General features: G+C 41.8%; 1 protein-coding gene across 1 annotated transcript in view; it reads right to left on the bottom strand.

Annotated features, from left to right (window-relative positions):
• The window catches only part of CAP2 (cyclase associated actin cytoskeleton regulatory protein 2), a 39,111-nt gene extending 28,042 nt beyond the window's left edge, over positions 1–11,069 (bottom strand). Inside the window, exons 1-3 of the mRNA XM_081918473.1 lie at positions 10,676–11,069; positions 4,042–4,172; positions 284–384 (exon numbers count right to left, since the gene is read on the bottom strand). Coding sequence (XP_081774599.1) covers positions 284–384; positions 4,042–4,162 — 222 coding nt within the window. The 5' untranslated portion in view covers positions 4,163–4,172; positions 10,676–11,069. The remainder of the gene's footprint in view (positions 1–283; positions 385–4,041; positions 4,173–10,675) is intronic.
• Positions 11,070–18,609: the final 7,540 nt, after the last annotated feature.

Here is an 18,609-nt window from a genome sequence, read left to right as displayed (position 1 = left end):
ATTGCATTGAACTATGAAAGACTAGACTCATTTAAATTAATGTGCCTAAGTTAGTTATGCTTCAGTGGATCTACTAGCATTGGCTACAGCCCAATGTTTCTGACAGCTATTAGCAGTGTGAGAGAAATAGTAAGATTTTGGGCTCAGCCATTGCCATAGGAATAAATGTATAAACAATGAACACTACAATTTGCTTATGGAGCCAGACCTGTATTTATTTTTATTTTTTTGAGAAAATCACAGTTGCCGTATACAATCAGATGGTAAAAAGATAAATACTTACATGTGTCTTCACATCACCATCAAGGATCTTGCTATTTCTTAGAAACTCAGCTACACTCCCCTTTATGATCCTATCAAAGGCTTCGACATACGGTGCTACATCTGCAGGAGAACAGAACTTCACTAGATCTGGCTGAGAAGGTTCATACATTTTGAATGCTTTTACATCTAAGATTAAAATGCAACACGACTGGAAGATGTTTCATAGAAGCATTTCTACATCAGAAACCGAAACAGCAGCATGTGATTTGAGTGCTGGCCTGTGGCATTTATTTAGTCATTCATTTTATCAAATTTATTTATGTATTAACTTTATTTCCCGCCCTTCCTCCCAAAGGAGCTTAGGGTGGAGAACAGAAAGCAATAAAAAGAAAATAAAAACGTATTTAAAACAATTCCATTACAGATGCACATTAGGAAAGATCAACTACTTAGGCCTTTTGCCCCTGAACTGTTTCTATGTCAGCTGATCATTATAAGAGCTACTATTTAAGAACCAGCACCTGAGTTTGTCCCCCCCCCATGGCCCCTTTCCATTGTGTGTCATTTTTTAGATAGTAAATCTGTAGGCAGGGCCTGTCTTGTTTTAACTGACTGTATGTAAGCCACTATAGGAGTCTCTTTGGCTGTGAAGAGCAGGGTACAAACAAACAAACAAACAAACAAACAAACAATTAGACAGGTGTCCTTCTGGGCTTTTCTCGTAAGGGAGTCTTAGATTAATAACCATGAGTACTGCCTTGAGTGAACTGTATTTGAATGCTAACGTGTGTGATCCAGTGTAAAGCAGAAAGTATTTTGAGAGGGTAAAATGTTTATTTGTTTGTTTAAATTTATATACCACCCTATCTCTGCAGGTCTCAGAGCGGTTCATAGAATGAAATCAGAATATACAACCACAAAATACACAATCAAAATAAAAACAACAACCCCCAACACATTTTAAAAGGAAATAGGATGCCAATTATTATTATTATTTTCATCTGAAGGTCACAGGGTGGTCAAAACACAAATGACAATAACCATTCTTTTCACTTGCAGACTCTCAATATTACCTGTGAATAGGCTGTTTTGTATCATTCTTTTCTCTCTCCTACCTTTAAGCTTAAAGAATTTCTGGGCTTCCATCCATCTGACAAATGCATGTTCTCGCATAGCCTTTCCTTGCATCCTCCTCTATAGGTATTTCATGTTGAACAAAACAATGTCTATTTTGTGTGTGTTTTGTTTCTTTCTTTTAAAACAAGTGCCAGGTTTCAAGGTGAGTTCAAATGGTAGCTACCAACTCTGCTTCCCACTTTCAGGATTAACTTCTTGATTTATGACAGCATATTTTAGATTCTGATAAACCACTCTGTGGTTCTGCAATTAAATCCAGTTTTAACTCAAGTAAGAGAGGAAAGATGCTGTATTTCATCAAATCCTTGGGAAACAAAATGAGGTAAACCGAAGAGGATAATTCGGCGGTTGGAGCTGTATGCTGGTTTGTGAAAAATGACCACACATATACGAGGCAAGATCACAGAAAACAAGGATATTGAGCAGTTCCAAAAATGTCATAAACATTTCTCCTTCTTGACCTTCTTTCTCGTTGCTGATCACATTCTCTTTTCCCCTCTTTGCTTTCTCCTCTTTCTTAACAGATTCTGCCACCTTCTCTTCTCCTCTTCATTCTTTTGCTTCTTTGACATTTTTCTGTCATTAATTCCTACTTCTACTTTAGCACAGTTGAGTGTCCTTGGCACAAGTCCAGCATGTTGGATGCCTGAATGCACTACATGTAATAAGCTTAGGCTCAGTATCTTGAGAAAGGGGGTAACTGGGTGGTTTTATTAATTATCAGTTACAACAAGTTTTCCACTGAAGGTTCTTCAGCTAGTCAGGCTCCACCCCCTTACCCCCTTTCCCCAGAATTATCTCTAAACTCCCATCCCAATGCTTCTTGTGAGGAAATGTCTCTAAATTACTACAGTCGCTATACTGTGTAGGCTTATGTTTTCTTTTCTTCTGTTTTTCCTTTTACTTGCTGAGCAGAACTCTTTATCCTCTTTGATTCTTCATGCCTCTTCTTGTTGTCTGTTCTTCGCTGGTCCCAGTTTCCCTATCATCTCAGTCATCTCCTTATTTTTGTTATAATTTCACTTCCATCTCTTCTTCCTTTTTTGGGTAGAGTGACTGAAGAAGAAATGTACTTTTGTACAGCTAAATAATAATAATAATAATAATAATAATAATAATAATAATAATAATAATAATTGAATTTACATACTTGGGAGGTCTCAGGGTGGTTCACAGAACAAAATCAAAATATAAAACCAAAAGAACTAAGGTAGAATTTAAACACATTTTGGGGAAAGATTGGTAAGCCAGATCCTTGACATTTCGAAATGCCTGGTAGAATATGAAGTTACCCAAACCTCCACAAGTTTGTGGCACTGGTGGGTTAAAAACAACACAGTTCCAGTGGAGAATCCCCTACCTACCAAATTCTGGCTTCATAAAGAGATTTGCCTCAGGATGGGAACTGGGAAGGAAAAGGTTAAATTCTACCACTCCATGCCTGCTGTGATTCTAGTAATGATCAACCCCTCCAGCTATGTGCATGTAATGATGCCAGTGCATTATTTAAAGGCTGTGTGTTAAATAAACATATGCTAATAGATCTAGTTTGGTTCTGAGAGGTAGGAGTGCTGGGTTGCAGCAGTGAGACTGTGACTTGTACAATTTCAGGGGAGCTGCATGGGTAATAGTCAGAGCAGGAGGTCTGTTAGGAAATGCTAAACGCTCTCAGGCCTGAATCTAAGCCCAGGGTTACTTCCAGGTTATTTCTTGCGTCTCCCCTTTAAGAAGCGAACAAAGACATTTCGATACATTCATCTGTGCATTCACAAACTGTTATGATAAGTCAAATGAATGAATACTGTGAAAATTGCACTAAAATATGGCTTACAGCATCATATCAATGCATGTGGAGATAGTTATAATAACTTTTGAACCAATGTATTGCTGTGATAAGTCAGAATAAGCAAAACAAATAAAAGTAAATAATAATGAGGCTTACATTTGTATGCAACATTAAACACATGCAGAACACACTGTACAGAACAAATCTCAGAAAGTTAGAAAGCAGAACCAGTATCTCTTCTGCTAATTTCTGTCTGATTCAGCAGTTATTCATTATAAAAAAAACACAATCGAAACAGTAACACTGAAAGATCAACAGACACTTGAAACACTGGGTTGTATTGAAGGGTGTACCTCATGCTGACAGAAGACTCTTTGATCTAGTGGAGACTTCTGTCAATGGACTGGGGAGACCATTTTTCCCAATTCCCTCTCCCATCCTACAGTCCTCATGGTGATCCCTGGAGCAGATTTTGGAGCTGCCTGGAGACCACTGGAGGAGAGGGTACCATCAAAAATTGCCTGCCTTTCTATTCCACTGATGGATGTCTCTGCTAACTCAAAGAGCCTTCCGTTAGTACAAGGGACACTGCTAAATGCAATCCATCGACAACACATTTAATAGAAAATCTTTTCCGTGGTCCATTAAATTATAATTATAATTAAAGCTGACATCGGCCATTTTCTGTCTGAGCCCACAAAAATATTCCTTATTGCTAATTTAAGAGCTGAGTGGGGGTGGCTGGGAATCATCCAGCTTCTTTTAGAACAAACGCTACCAGCACATGGCATTTAGTAGTTCAGTTCCTAACATTTGAAATTATGCATACGGCTTCTTGAAAGACGGAACCATACCTCCATTGATGCCATTGACAGTTCCACATTCCATCCCAGCAAGCCTGTGTGAATCTGATAGCAGAGATTCAAGCCTAACCACAGCATTCTCCAACCTCTCAATCAAAGCCATTTCTGCCATCCTGGAAAAGCTAAACAAAGACACAAACTATATTAGTTGTTTCATTTCATGTGTGAATTTCAGAGAACTGTATCTCCTTCATATAGTTAACAGGTACTATAATCAAGGCTTCTGTGTTTTTTTTAATATCATGTTACAAATATATTTGGCTGTTGTTGCTTTTTTTAAAAAAAGGATTTCCAACAGTTAACATTTGATTTCTCTTATATAACATAGAAACAAGTCAAATATCCCGCCTTGACCAAGTACTATAACCTCTGTAACTTATTTCACAAGTTTCACGCATTTCACATTTTTAATGTAAGGTGGTGAACACTTTAGCCTACTAAGTGTAAGTCTCTAAGCATCGTCAAATATGCAATACTAGAACTCTTACTTTTTTTTTTTTTTTACAAAATAAGACAATCATACTGAGATGTCATCATAGCACTAAGTATATTGTTCCATCAGTCCAGTGCAAGCAGTTCTGCTTACCTAACATTCCCCCCATCCCTCCTCCAGAGCAGGTTTGGGGAGTGGGGGGGGGAGTCCCATTGCAATAGTAGGAATCCTTGTACTGTACAGGCTTCCACTAGTGCAATGGGTTAGTTGGATACAGCCCTTAAGTCTTTTCAGCTAAAGAAGTGGCACAGCAAGAATTAAGCCCTAAGGCTGCCACCCTAAACACATTAACAGGGAAATGCTATTGTGAGAGTGTATGGGGAGAACCCATAGCAGAGCAACTGCCATGTCCAAAACCTGGCCAAGTAACTGCAGTCAGGGAGGAAGGTAGTTGCTTCTTCTTTTCTCCTTTCCACCCCTCAACTCATTAACTGCAATGGAAGAAAATGAGTTATGCCATTTCTAGGGCTGATGTAGTTTCAAGGGTTGTGTGGGTAGAGGGAAGGAAGAGTCTTAGCATCCTCTGGATCCATGGACTCCCACAACGTGCACACACCCCAAATGCCACATTTTAGGATCTGCCACTGGCAGAACACCTTCACCAGGATATTTATGCCCAGAGTGTTTTCCATGAGTGTACCAAGGACCCCCCAGTGGAATACATGCCATCCCACCAGAGGGTCTTCTGCTCAGAAAATGGAGCAGCACTTCTGCCCCTGACCTGGCTGCATGCTGGCTATGGTTACTCTTCCATCTCTGTTTAGGAAGATGCTCCCATATTTTTTTCTCCTTTTTGTTCATGGTGCTGGATTAATCTTTAAACCAGAAATGGGAGAGTTGAGGCACTGTGGCCCATAGTGCATAGTTATCTTAGGAATCAAATTAAATTCAAATCAATTGTATTTTTAAAAACTCTTTTCCAACTCTCTTATTTTCAAGAGTGCACGATTTTTCTACAGTACTGACTCGCTGAAACAGTGCTTCCAAAGGATGCCCCATCAGCAACAATAGCAGGGAAACAGGAAGTCCAGGTCTGTTAAAGGTTACCAACCCTGTCATCGCTGTTTTAGTGTGACAGGAGTTGTTTTAATTTTCTTGCGAGTCCCATTAGTCTTTGTGAATAAACAGCCACTAAATGGAAATCTCCACCCACCCGTGCATGCATGAGTGCGCCCACACACTACAAACCACGTGGTTTGCCGCAGGTGATGGGCACTTCTGTTTTTGAACAGCAATTCCTTGTAAACGCATTCATATGGAAGTGCTTGCTTTTTTACACTTAGGAATAATAACTTCTCGTACTGTAGCAACCAGATTGTCAGTCTCTGTTAGAATGATTGACTTAAAGTTACCAAGGCAACCAACTTTGCTAGTCCATGCACCTGATGTATAATGCTGCTTTTTATTTTCTCTTTGCAACCAACGAAGTGTAACATTTTAAGTATCTTCTCCACCAATGGTCATGCAGAGTTTAGAGTACCCTTTCCCTCCCATGCATTAAGCTCAGACCTTTTCTTGTAATTAAGCATTCTGAAGGGCTTGTAATCCATTTAATTACATACCACTAGTCCAATTACTGGAAGCAAGCAAATTGCCCTGCTGAACTCTAATAATGGGAACATATACATGTATATGTTATACCATGGATACTAAACTTAAGTGACCAGATCAAAGAAGAAGGACTGGTAAATCTAATATCCATTTGAAAATTGAATTGAAGACAATAAAGAATTTTTAAAAAGATTTTGAATAATATTCCAGCAATGATTCATTATTATAATTATTTGTCATCATATATGGAAAAACGGGCTAATGATCTTTTGTCTAAAAACATCAGCATAACACCTGTTCCAACTTAAAACTGCTTCTTACAAGCATTCAGACACCTCTCTTATATATACACAATTTGCCACCAAATAATGATATTTATCTTCTACATATACATCTTACATTACTTCTAGGACTACCACAATTACTTGTCCCTAGTCCTGTAGATTTCACAGTTCATTCCATATTGCTGGACAATCCAACAAGTTATTCCAGAATCCCAGAACAACTAGTGTAAAGAGGCAGCATACCTTTCATGGTAACTGCATCTTTCTCCTTGAAGAGAAACAAACTAAAATACCCTGTTCAAATCCAGCAACCTCCACGCTCACTACTATTTGCAAGTAAAGTGGGGTGGCTACATTTTGCTCAGCATGAAGTAAACAATAGTGACAAATCAGGTTGGGGGGGAAGTAGTCAGATCTCAATTAAACTGTGTGTCAATAGAAGAGGCACTCAAAATAATTACCTCAGTATAACTAATTGTATACATAAGGAAATAAACGATAAGCAAGTTGCCAATGGCCTTGAACTGAGTCAGCTGTATATCCAGGAAGAGAACCAAAACATCCTATGTTCCAGGAGCTTATTGCAAAAGAATGAAGAATATTCCAAAGAGCAGCAAAGGAAGCCATGGTGGGCACTAGCAGACTACCAGTATTTTCAGGTGGGATTCAATCACCAAGACTATATTACACTGGTTCTTAAAGACCTATACTGGCTCCCAGTATGTTTCCGAGCCCAATTCCAAGTGTTGGTGCTGACCTTTAAAGCCCTAAAAAGGCCTCGGTCCTGTATACCTGAAGGAGCATCTCCACCCTCATTGTTCTGCTCGGACACTGAGGTCCAGCGCCGAGGGCCTTCTGGCGGTTCCCTCACTGCGAGAAGTGAGGTTACAGGGAACCAGGCAGAGGGCCTTCTCAGTAGTAGCGCCCACCCTGTGGAACACCCTCCCATCAAATGTCAAGGAAATAAACAACTACCTGACTTTTAGAAGACATCTGAAGGCAGCCTTGTTTAGGGAAGTTTTTAATATTTGTAGTTTTATTCTGTTTTTAGTGTTCTGCTGGGAGCCCAGCCAGATTGTCGGGATATAAATTATAAATAATAATGGGTGGGATATAAATAATAAATTATTATTGTTATTATTATTATTATTATTAAATTTTAGTTGATTGGGAGGTTTTGCATAACCCATTTCCCTCAGACTTTTTGAGAAGAGGAATGCGATGGGTGAAATGCCTTGGAAATTGTAAGATAACACTTGCTTTGACCTATGGTCATCTAACCTTCCCACGAATGAACTACAGCAAATGCTCATTTAGCAGATTGTCTGGAAGCAACCTGGGTTTGTCAATTCTCCCATCATGTCAAGGCTTCCCCACTTCAGCTTCTTATCCATTCCAAACTAATGATGCCTTTGCACCAATCTATGGTGCATCCAGACCCAGAATACTGTGCGCAGTTCTGGTCATTGCACTTCAGAAAGGCTGTTGCAGATGGAGAAGGTGAAGAAAAAGGCAGCCAGAGGGATGCAACTCCCCTATGAGCTAAGGTTACAAGCCTTGAGACTTTGTAGTTTAGGGAAGAAAAGATGAGAAAGGGGGGACACGACAGAGGTACGGAAAATTATGCACCGTATGTAAAAACTGAACAGACCATTTCCTTCCCTCTCCCTCATTATACTAGGGTCAGTCAATGAAGGTAAGTGCTGGGGGATTCTGGACAGGTAAAAGGAAGTGATTCCTCACTCAGTGCACAGGTGAGCTGTGGAAGTTGCTACCACAAGATGTAGTGATGGGAAAGCCTGGAAAGCTTTAAAAGGGAATTAAGACAAAATCACAGAGGCCGAGGCTGTCAATGGCTACTAGTCATGATGGCAATGGTCAAGTGTCAAGGGCATGTGCCTCAGTTGCTGGGGATCATGACAGAAGTACTATTGAGCTCAGGACCTCCTTGAGGGCTTCTCAGAGGCACTTGGCTGGCCACTGTGAGAAGAGGATTAGATATGCTGTAAGCCACCCAGAGTGGCCAAGGAAACTCAACCAGATGGGCAGGGTATAAATATTATTATTATTATTATTATTATTATTATTATTATTATGTCTTTGGTCTGATGCAGCTGGCCTATTATTATGTTCTTATCCACTAATCCACTCCTATCATTCACATAAATGGCACAGTACCTAATAATCAGGGCTTTGAATCTTCTGTTATGCTCTATTACAAAAGCTTGATTTGAACCAGCAAACAACTAAGACTACTCCAATTGGCTATATATAATATATATGGAATAGTGTTGTCCCTTAGGTATATCCTTTCACTGCTGCTAGAACCACGGTCCACACTAGACACCCAAGGCCAGTAATGCATTAGCCTTAGTGCAGTAGTGAATAATGCACAGCCCCTTTTCATTTTTATTTAATTAAGAGAACATCTTTTATTCATGTGCCAGCATTGACAACACATCCTTTAGAGCAGCACTCAAGGAAGGAGTGAATGAACCACAAGTCCTCTGATGACCATTCTATAGACATAGGAACTAACTTTATTTTGTTTACTTCTATAGGGAAAAGACTTACATATATTTCAAAACTATACACTATCCTATTCTATTAAATCTTTACTTTAAAGTTCTGAAGCAAATATTTAAAAGTACAATTTAATTTAGTTTCCCTTCATTGATTAAAAAACGTGTTTGCAAGCAAAGTCTATGTGGTTGTATGTGATATTAAGCAGTTTTATAAGGAGCTGAATTAACTCAGTGTTCTCCACAATTTGGATGATTGGCTTTATATTAGGGAGAAAAAATGGATGCAAGTACAGTAAATAAATTCTTGTAATTTAATAGAAAAATGAATCACATCACCTAGCACTCCTGCTTTTTCTTGTGGTGACTTAAACAAAGCTTTATTTATAACTGTGTTTTGTTTTTTCCTCTAACAAAGGCTTTCCTGTAATATACTGTCATGTTAATAGAAGTCACTACAGAAATTCTTTTTCCAAAACTGAATCTAATTTGCTAACAAATGAACCTGACTCACTATCCTATTCCTGCAAACAATCGCTGCAGCTCATAAAATTACAATAAAAAAATGATCTATATTTGCACTCTTGGGATTATTCTGGACACTCCACAGAAAATCATATATATTTCCCCTAAAACACCCAGCTGTAAACCTTCCCCAAATCATCACCCACACTGTGGCTAGGCTTGGGGGGGAGGGCGAGCCATCCAGTGGTTAAAAGAGGTTTTCTTTCAGCAGGGGAGTAGTGAAGGATGACACCTTGCGGGAATCTGCCACGCCCACAAGTGCCCCATTGCCACCCTGTGCCCTAGATGATCCACAGCTTCTTGAGAGTCCAGTGTTGTTCCCTAAACAGATTAGGCGAAGTGAACCATTAGGAGCATCCCTTAGCAGAAACCTAAGCACTGCAAACAGCCAGGTGGTTGCCTTAAAAGGCGTGAAATAAGACACGCAGGCAGGCAGGCACGCATCAGTCACAGACCTGCCGCTGTCAGGTTGCCACCCTGCACCAAAAGGCGAAGCCCAACGACTCCAAGGCCAACAGAAGCCCACGCGTTTTCTCTCCCCGCTGCTGTGGGCGGCTATAGAAACAAAATCACAGCAGCGCGCAAGAAACAAGGCACGTCCCTGAGGCCTGAGCTGCAGAACCAGCACAGGTCAAAGCCCACGATGGGGAAACAATCCTCCTCCCCCGCCCCCCCTCCGGGAGGCATGCCAGGTGCCCATTGCCAACACACTTAAGAGCTGTGGCGTTTTGCCCTGAATAAAGAGCCGGCCGCTAGTCACACCCACACCTAGATGCGATCCTGGAGGGGGGGGACAAAACCTCCAGGTTGGTCCCTTAGAGTCGACCGGGCCCCTCGAAGCTGCAGGCCACGGCTCCCCATGGGCGGGGGAGGAGGGAAACGAGGGAGAGAGACGGTGACCCAGATTAGCCCTTCCACACACACACACACACACACACACGAGAGCGCGCCAAATCAATCCCCCTCAGTAGCTCGCTCCCGATTCCCGCCCCCTCTGGCCTCCCACGCCCAAGCAGAGGGGCTGCGGCGAGAGCCACCAGGCAAGGCCGCTCTCTGCGGGGGTCTCTCTCACGCCCAGCCAGCCCCTTCCCCGCATCTCCTGCACGCCTCCCTCCCCCCCAAAACCCCGCTCCCCTCCCCTCTGCCCTGCCCATCCCTTGCCTGCGACGGAGAGGGGGGCAACCCGCCTCCCAACAGACGGCTGGCTCGCTTCGCCCCTCCCCGCCCCTCGCCAGCTGCTCTGGAATTACCTGTTCGGATGAGCCTCTCGTTCTCCTCTCTCTTTGCGCGCGGAGGAAAATCCGTGGCGGCTCACTCGCGCTCCTGCCGGCCCCCCTGCGCGCTCTTTCTTCCTGCCTTCCCCTCCTCCTCCTCCTCCTCCTTGATGTGAGCTGGTGTCACTCACAAAAGCCGCGCAGGAGGGGGAGGGCGGGAAAGAGAAAGAGAGAGAGATGCAGCCCCGGCGGGCGGTTTCCGGGCGCGCCAAATATAGGCAAGTCCGAAAGGAAAGGGCGAAAGAGACAGAGAGAGAGAAAGAAAGCGAGAGAGAGAGAGACGCTGGCGAAGAAGGAGAAAGAAAGCGAAAGGGGTGGGAGGTGGGGAAGAGAGAAAGGTGCCTCTCAGCAATATCAGCTCTCCGCTCACGCAGCCCGATGTGTGTGAAAGGAATGGGGACGCGGTTGTCACGTAGCGCTTAGGAACAGGCGCCGGTGGGGAAACCGAGGCTGGGGAGGGGCCGGTTGCGATGAGAGGGGAGGCGCGATTCTCGGGGGAAAGGGGGCCAAGGCAAAGTTTGCCCACGCGCCTATGGCTCCCCGTCGAATCTGGAACCACCATTCCTTAGTTTCGTGGTCCCTCTGTCCCTCCCGAGTCCGGACCAAACATGTAGCTCGCCAATGCAATGGATGCATCACAAGGGCATGTTTCCATCGCCGACGATTCTGCAACCAGAGACGGCCCTGATGCTCGGTGGGGTGTTTTGTTACCAGATTCGGGGTATCCTTTAGAATTAAAAGATATCATTGCATAATTACTAGGAAGCCTAAGCTGGGGCGGAGTCAGTGGCACACATACACACAGTGCCGTTTTGCCTCGCCTTTTGTACCCGCGCTCCCCTGTTACTTTGGCTGAACTCCCATATGCTCAGCTTTGCTCAGCCCTGCCAGGAGATATATTTTTCTATTAGACGCAAGGATTTCACATTTTGAGGAAAGTGAAGAGAAGGAACAGGGATAATGCAGGAGAAGCAGCGCGCGAGGCTGCCATCCTACACCTGCTTACTTGGGAGTAAGTCCAGTTGAGCACAGTGAGGCTTCTGAGTAGACATGCTTGGCTGTCAGTTTATTAACATTACACTAGAAAAATAAGCTGTCAATCAATACAGTACTTTCCATCCTTTTAAGTACAGTATCTTAAACAATTTAAGATCAATGGCACATGGGCAGGTTTGGGGAAACGTAAGACCTGACTATAGGAAAAAATCCTAGGGGAAACATAACAAAATAAATATTCCAGAGTAATCACATTCACACAATTATTGCCATGTCTACTTTGACCCAATTTTTGTTTCTTTTTTATCATTGATATCCTGCATTCTTTCTCAAAAGGTTTACTCAAGCTGGCTTCCATCCTTCAACAAATGCCAAGCATCTCTAAAGAAACATGATGTACTTATAGCTCAGGTAGAACACGATTTCCGTTCCCTTTAAAACAAAGCCTTCGACAGGTAGGATCTCTCTATAATAATAGTGCCTAGAGCCACTGTGGGAGATATAGTTATAGCAGACATCTAAATCTGGAATGCTGTAGCACAGAATGTCCTAGTGATAGAATCATCAGTCCAAATACAATGGTTTAACAGAATACAGAACTGAAGCAAGTTTATGCTAGTGCACATACTATCTTATGCACTCCCCTTTTCAACTCCTGATTTTGCATGTTGGAAGGGAGAGCACAGTAAATGAAGGCTGCTGTCATTGCTAGTGGTGGAAGCAAGAAATAAGTTGAATTTTAAAATAAAGGTAATAAAGTGTTCCCTTATGAACCTCTCTTTGAAGTTGGTTAAACAGCCATTCGCGGCAATTATGGTGGTTAGTTTGTCATATACAGTGGTATCTCAGGTTACAGACACTTCAGGTTATGTGTTTTCGGGTTGTGCACCGCGCCAAACCCGGAAGTACCGGAACGGATTACTTCCAGGTTTCAGCACTCATGCATGTGCAGAAGCACTAAATCGCTTTTTGTGCATGCGCAGAAGTGCCGAATCGCAACCCGCGCGTTCACAGATGTAGTGCTGCGCGTTGCGAACGCTGCTGGTTGCGAACATGCCTCTTGCATGGATCATGTACGCAACCCAAGGTTCCACAGTATATATTTATCCAATTACTGTTCTTCACCAACACTTTCTTTAAGAAACCCCATTCTACCCTGTCAAAAGCCTTTTCAGCATCTAAAAGTATAGTATGATGAGCCTCTTATTAGAGTTTATACTTTGTACCACATTAGTCTGTCCTTTAACTTTATTCTCTTTATAAATCCATTTTTGTCTTCTGTACTAGCATAAGTTTTAAAAAATACTCCTTGATCTAGCTGTCAAAAGAGAGTTTAGAGCATTATAATCTGTCATTATCAATGATACTGGTCTTTAAGATTCTGATCATTCTAGAATTTCATCAGATTTTAGTATCAGTACTATATTTACTTTGTTTCAGGTGCTAAGCATCTTACCAGTCTGCCTGATATAATTAAGCAAAACAGGCATAACTATTTATTCAAAGGTTTGATGTAAAAATTGCCAATAATCCATCTGGCCATTATGACCTACAGTATTTGTCTTATTTAAAATTTATATTGTTTTCTTGATACCTTAATAGTACTGATGGGGGTTGTACTAAATGACCTTCAGGGTCCCTTCCAACTCAGTGATTTTATTATAAGGTTGGAATCTGGGAAAGAGTCTGCTAAAGTGGTCAAACCACTTGGACAGATGACTAAAAAGTAGCCCTCAACTATTCTGGAAAGGAAAAGCATGTCTTTCTCTCACACATACTCTTGGTGGAGATTATGTAAGCCAGTGAACATAAAGCACTGACTTAAGTTAGAGTTAAAATGCTGGGTTTTGAGCTCTAGAAAAGCTAACAGCATCTTTGGGTGCTGACTGTCTCCTGGAGATCTGAGAGGCAGATTTTGACTGTGTTGACATTTTAAAGACATATGTCTACTTGTGCACAGCTTGGGTATTTATAAATATCAATCAATCAATCAATCATTTATTGTATTTGACTAAAAGCCATTACAAATCCAGTTACAAAACGAGCAAAACCAATCAAACCTATTAAGAATGATCCAGAAATAAACAACCATTTACAGTAAATCAAATAAATGCAGAATGAAAATTCTGTAAGTCTCCTGTGAAATATGTGCTATACCAGTTTGTGTGAAATTCTGAGCAAATGTATAAACATTAAAGTATTGGCATTTGGTAGTTCAGAAAAAGACTCGCTTATCAATAGAAGGAGGTACATTGGAGGAACTAACATGTTTAATAATAGAAAAAGAGAAAACTAATTTATCTTTAGCATAATATACTCATTACTCTGAAGGTGCACCTTTTATTCTTGCATTTCTTTATATCTGGTTCTTAATAAATATAACATAAATACAACACAATAAGTATTTATTGTTGTCGTTGTTATTATTATTATTACTCCTCAGAAACACTCCAAACAGCACCTACTAGAGTGCACAGAACTGCAGGCATAAGGATGTGGCACCTCAGGCACAAGGGTTGTGAAAGCCCCTCTGCGTAAGTGACCTTCTGCACAAGCCAAACCTAAGCAACTGAAAGACTCATTGGTTTCAGTTGAAAATATGTAACCAACTCACCTAGCGTAATTAATTAAGAGGCATATCTTTGGCAGGATTATGCTCACAGCAGTGATAAATGCAACTCTTGGTACTGCCATTAATAATAGTGTCCTAGCCTCCTCATCAAGAATAAATGTGGCTTAATATGCATTGACCCCCAGATGAAGGTTTTTATGTCCTGATGTGTTTCTTTTTTGAGAAAATAATAATAATGCTAAATTCATAGCTATAATTAGATGTTATCTTTCTCACGCAATAACCCAGAACCCTAACAATCTAATATCATTTTTAACCCAATACTTTGCACCACAACCACCTGATCTAAATATTGGACTTCTTCAGAAGCCTGCTGGAACTGTCATTGGCTTGCCAACAGTTTGCCATTGAATAAAATGAAACATTCCTTCCCAGTGTGGGCTTGTAGCCAGGTCACCGTCTACCCATAAATAGCTATCGCCTACAGAGAGAGTGACTAATCTTAAATAGCAGCAAACAAAAAGCTACCGCTCTTTGATTTCTCATTTATGTGTAATTTTATTTTGTTATACCTTCTTCCTGATTACCTGAGGACACATTTTTAGTTGATGATAGGGGATTTTCAATAAATTAATCTAACCAATTAATAAACTAAATGTTCAGCCTTGCTTAACATACAAAACCAGTGTAAGAATGCAATCTCTCTACAGTGCTGTAGCATGGGTGGGGCTACAGGGACACTTGTCCCGGGCGCAAAATTATTAGGGGCACAAAATTTCAAAGGAAAAAATAGAATGTAGTAATAATAAATAATAAATAGTGCACCCTCCCTATCACACAGAATATCTCCCAGTGTTTGAATGGGCAGACTGAGGAAGGGATTTGGGTAACAGCTGGTTGCTAGGGCACCCTCTACATGGACTTTAGAAATATACCCACTCCTGACCAGTCCCCCTTCTCACTCTCTACCATGCTCAACACTCATTGGGCACTACAGCTGGCACTCAGGTAGGTCACCAAGCTACTACCCCTTCATTCCAGGCTATCGGCGGGTGGTGCCAAGGATACTTGCCTTGCCCTGGGCACTGGCAACCCATAATATGCCACTGGCTCTCTGCGACCTCCTTCCTTCTTGTCATTCTCTTTAAAAAGCCAAGATGGTCCTTCCTCAGAGCGGAAAATCCTGGGCAGGATGGTTTACTTCAGCAGTAAGAAACACTGCTTAAATTTAGCAAATAGTAAAGATTATTTGATAACCTAAGCCATTCCCCTAAATTTATAGCGGCTGCAGCAAACCATGACTGCAACACAGGCATACTTCCAGCCACATTATCCAGGATGCCTTGCTCTGAGAAAGTACGCCCTTGGCCCTTCCTAAAATGAGGCAGACAGGAGGTGGAGGGAGTGATGGACAGCCTTGCTGGGTGAGTGGGAGCAGCTGGTGGGCAGTGATGGAAGCAGGGCTGGGCAGACAATGAAGCAAGGAAGTTCAGGGGGCTGGGAGGGCACCACCAGAGACCAGTGTACCAGCTTGGCTAAAGAAAAGGACTGGCCTTGTGCGAGAGAATCATTTGTGCCCGTCTTCTGCTTGTGGGCTCCTCATAGGCATCAGTGAGAACAGAATGTGGTGAGAACGGAATAGTGGACTGATGGGCCTTTGGCCTAATCCAGCAAGGCTCAGGAGCCCAGGTCTGATTTCTACAGGAAACAGTGTAGCTGGCCCCTAAAATGAAGTGATGGCCTGGGGAACATAGCTTAAGATGTTCCTTTCAGTACTGTGGTAAAGATAAATGCCCTAAAAATACCATCAAAAATTACAGTTTGCAAGACATGTAACAGCAGCAAGATAAAGAACATCCTGAAGATGCAGCCACAATTCAACACACCTACTTATATTCCTATAAGTACATTGTGATTTTTAAAAATGAAATATGGGTTATATACAATATTCCCACACAATCCCTTGGTGGGATGCCAGTATAACACATTAATAATGAAGATTAACTATAGTTAATATTTATATACTAAAAGGGAGTTCAAGGCTTCCTTTCACCCCCTAGTGATTTATCAGGGAAAGGGAAAGTTTTCCACTCAGCAACACTCAATCTTACTTTCACTGCCTCTACAGAGGGTGGAAAGGGGGTTGGTTGCCTTCCCTTTCTGTGCATCATTTTATTGGCATTACAGCTGGATTAACTATTGTGCTGAGAAAGCTGGAAACTGCAGTTAAACAGAGGCCCTGGCAGCACAGAAAGGTTTGTATCACAGTGTTGTTCAGCAGATAGTAAGGTTTCTGTCAGCAGTGCGAGGAGAGAAGCAAGTTCCAGTTATTTTCCTCTCTTCTGTAGCCGCCCACCAACATGTTCCCCTCAATCTGTCCTAGAGGATCCCCCAACTCTCTAGCAGATCTAGAGTAGGTGCAGGGTGAGGGGGGCGGGATCACAACAAAATGCTTCCCTCCCCATTCTACTGATTAAGGCATTACTATCAGCTGAGCAAAGTGCCCAAAGTGTCCAGGTATTTCCCACCAGGAAAAATCCCGGTTTGCTCCCTGCACTGAGCTCTTTTTAAATCCCCTGCATTTTAGGACTACTATCCTCAATGAAAGCTGTGGTTCCCCCCTGTGCAAGAATCAGAACACCCTTGAACAGAAAAGATTCTACAGCTAATGCAGGAGGACCCAGACCGGGCAAAAGTGAAGGTTCTGTGATCCTATTTTCTATGTGAATTAATACTGCTAGATCAGAAAGCAGGGTTTAGGGGGACCACTTTCTTTAATCCAGTCCTGAGCAACCCAATATGGCATGCTTTCCAGTGAGAAATTGCAGGTTTTAAAATTATTTATTTATTTATTTTGCTAAATAATTATTTTGAAGCTGTGTATCAAAGCTCCAAATGTTGAATTGGCTATGGAAGCACAGGCTCTGAACCTCATACAGGCTGCGTAGGAATAATAGGGCATTATATGAGGTGCTAGCTGTCAGCAAATTGTCTGTTGTCAACAAAAACTCTGCATTTGAGGCTTTAGGTTCATGCAGATATGGGCTCTTTTGTACCTTTTGTCGGATACACAATGCATTGTCTCTATGAGGATTGTACTTAGCTGATCCCCTCAAAAAATACTGAGCAGCACAGGACATGTGTAGACTTCTTGTTTTGCTACTGCACTTGGTAGGCTGGAGTGGAGTAAAAAACAAAGGGTTGGTCAAACCTTTGACTTCTTGTTTTGTTTGAGGAGATAGCTGCACTTCATGCACTTGAAGTGACACATGGAGTTACAGAAGGGAAACTGAGAGCTCCAGTGCCAAGAGCTGTGGTCTGGGGGAAATGTCACCCTTTCCTCTACATCAGAAGTTCTTAAATATTTGTACTTGGCCCTGCACTTCAAGGTTATTGTTGTTTTTCCAATGGAGAATGGTAATCTGGCCCTGATTAAGGAACAGGCTAAGAATGCCTGGTGCAGTTGCAGAGGATGAGGTGGCATTCAGACTGGTGAAGTGGGAAAAAGCCCACCCACTTGTCTCCATAGCAACAGGACAGATTCTTTGGACATGTAAATGGTGATACTTAACTGCTAGCTAAGGCCATTTTATTACAAAAAAACTAGTCTGACCAGTTCAGCGGCCTCTTCTAGTTTCTAAGCCTCCTTGATATAAAATTGCTGGCCTAGAAGGGACCCATGGATATGTTCTAGAGCAGGCATAGGCAAACTCAGCCCTCCAGATGTTTTGGGACTACAACTCCCATCATCCCTGACCATCCCAAAACATCTGGAGGGCCAAGTTTGCCTATGCCTGTTCTAGACTGATTCCCCACCACCACCTATAACATGTCAGTGCAAAGGGCACCATTGGATACAGCCCACTGGCTAAAGGGTGGTTTAATATTTCACAGACTTACCCTCTACCACCACAAATTGTAATGTATGCACAGACTGTTTCTATGTAATGATGAGTACAATTTTTGCTCTGTGTGCCATTGCCTTTTAATGATTATATACAAATTAAAAACAGATTATTTTATCAGTGTAATCTGGAAATATGCTTTTAATGCATACAATAATATGGAAGTGTACGGTCATACAAGACATCAGCTACAGGTTGATTTAAGATGTTTCCTTTTAAGCGTCATCAGTTTTGAAAATGACCAACTTGTGTGAGTATTCTACTCTTTTCACAGAACAAAGCCAGCTATTAGGAGAACATAGATTTAAACTGGACAGTGGATAGTCCATCAGGTTCATAAGAGATGAGCTATATAGATATATTTCTCATTGCAAACTGAATGGTAAGGACATGTGCCATGAGCTCAAAGTATTTTAAAATGTAAATTGCTATGCAAT

Source organism: Podarcis melisellensis, assembly GCF_964234715.1.
Source record: "Podarcis melisellensis genome assembly, chromosome: 7".
Classification (NCBI taxonomy): domain Eukaryota; kingdom Metazoa; phylum Chordata; class Lepidosauria; order Squamata; family Lacertidae; genus Podarcis; species Podarcis melisellensis.
Note: the sequence above shows the minus strand (reverse complement) of the source record. Positions and strands in the feature narration are given on the sequence as shown.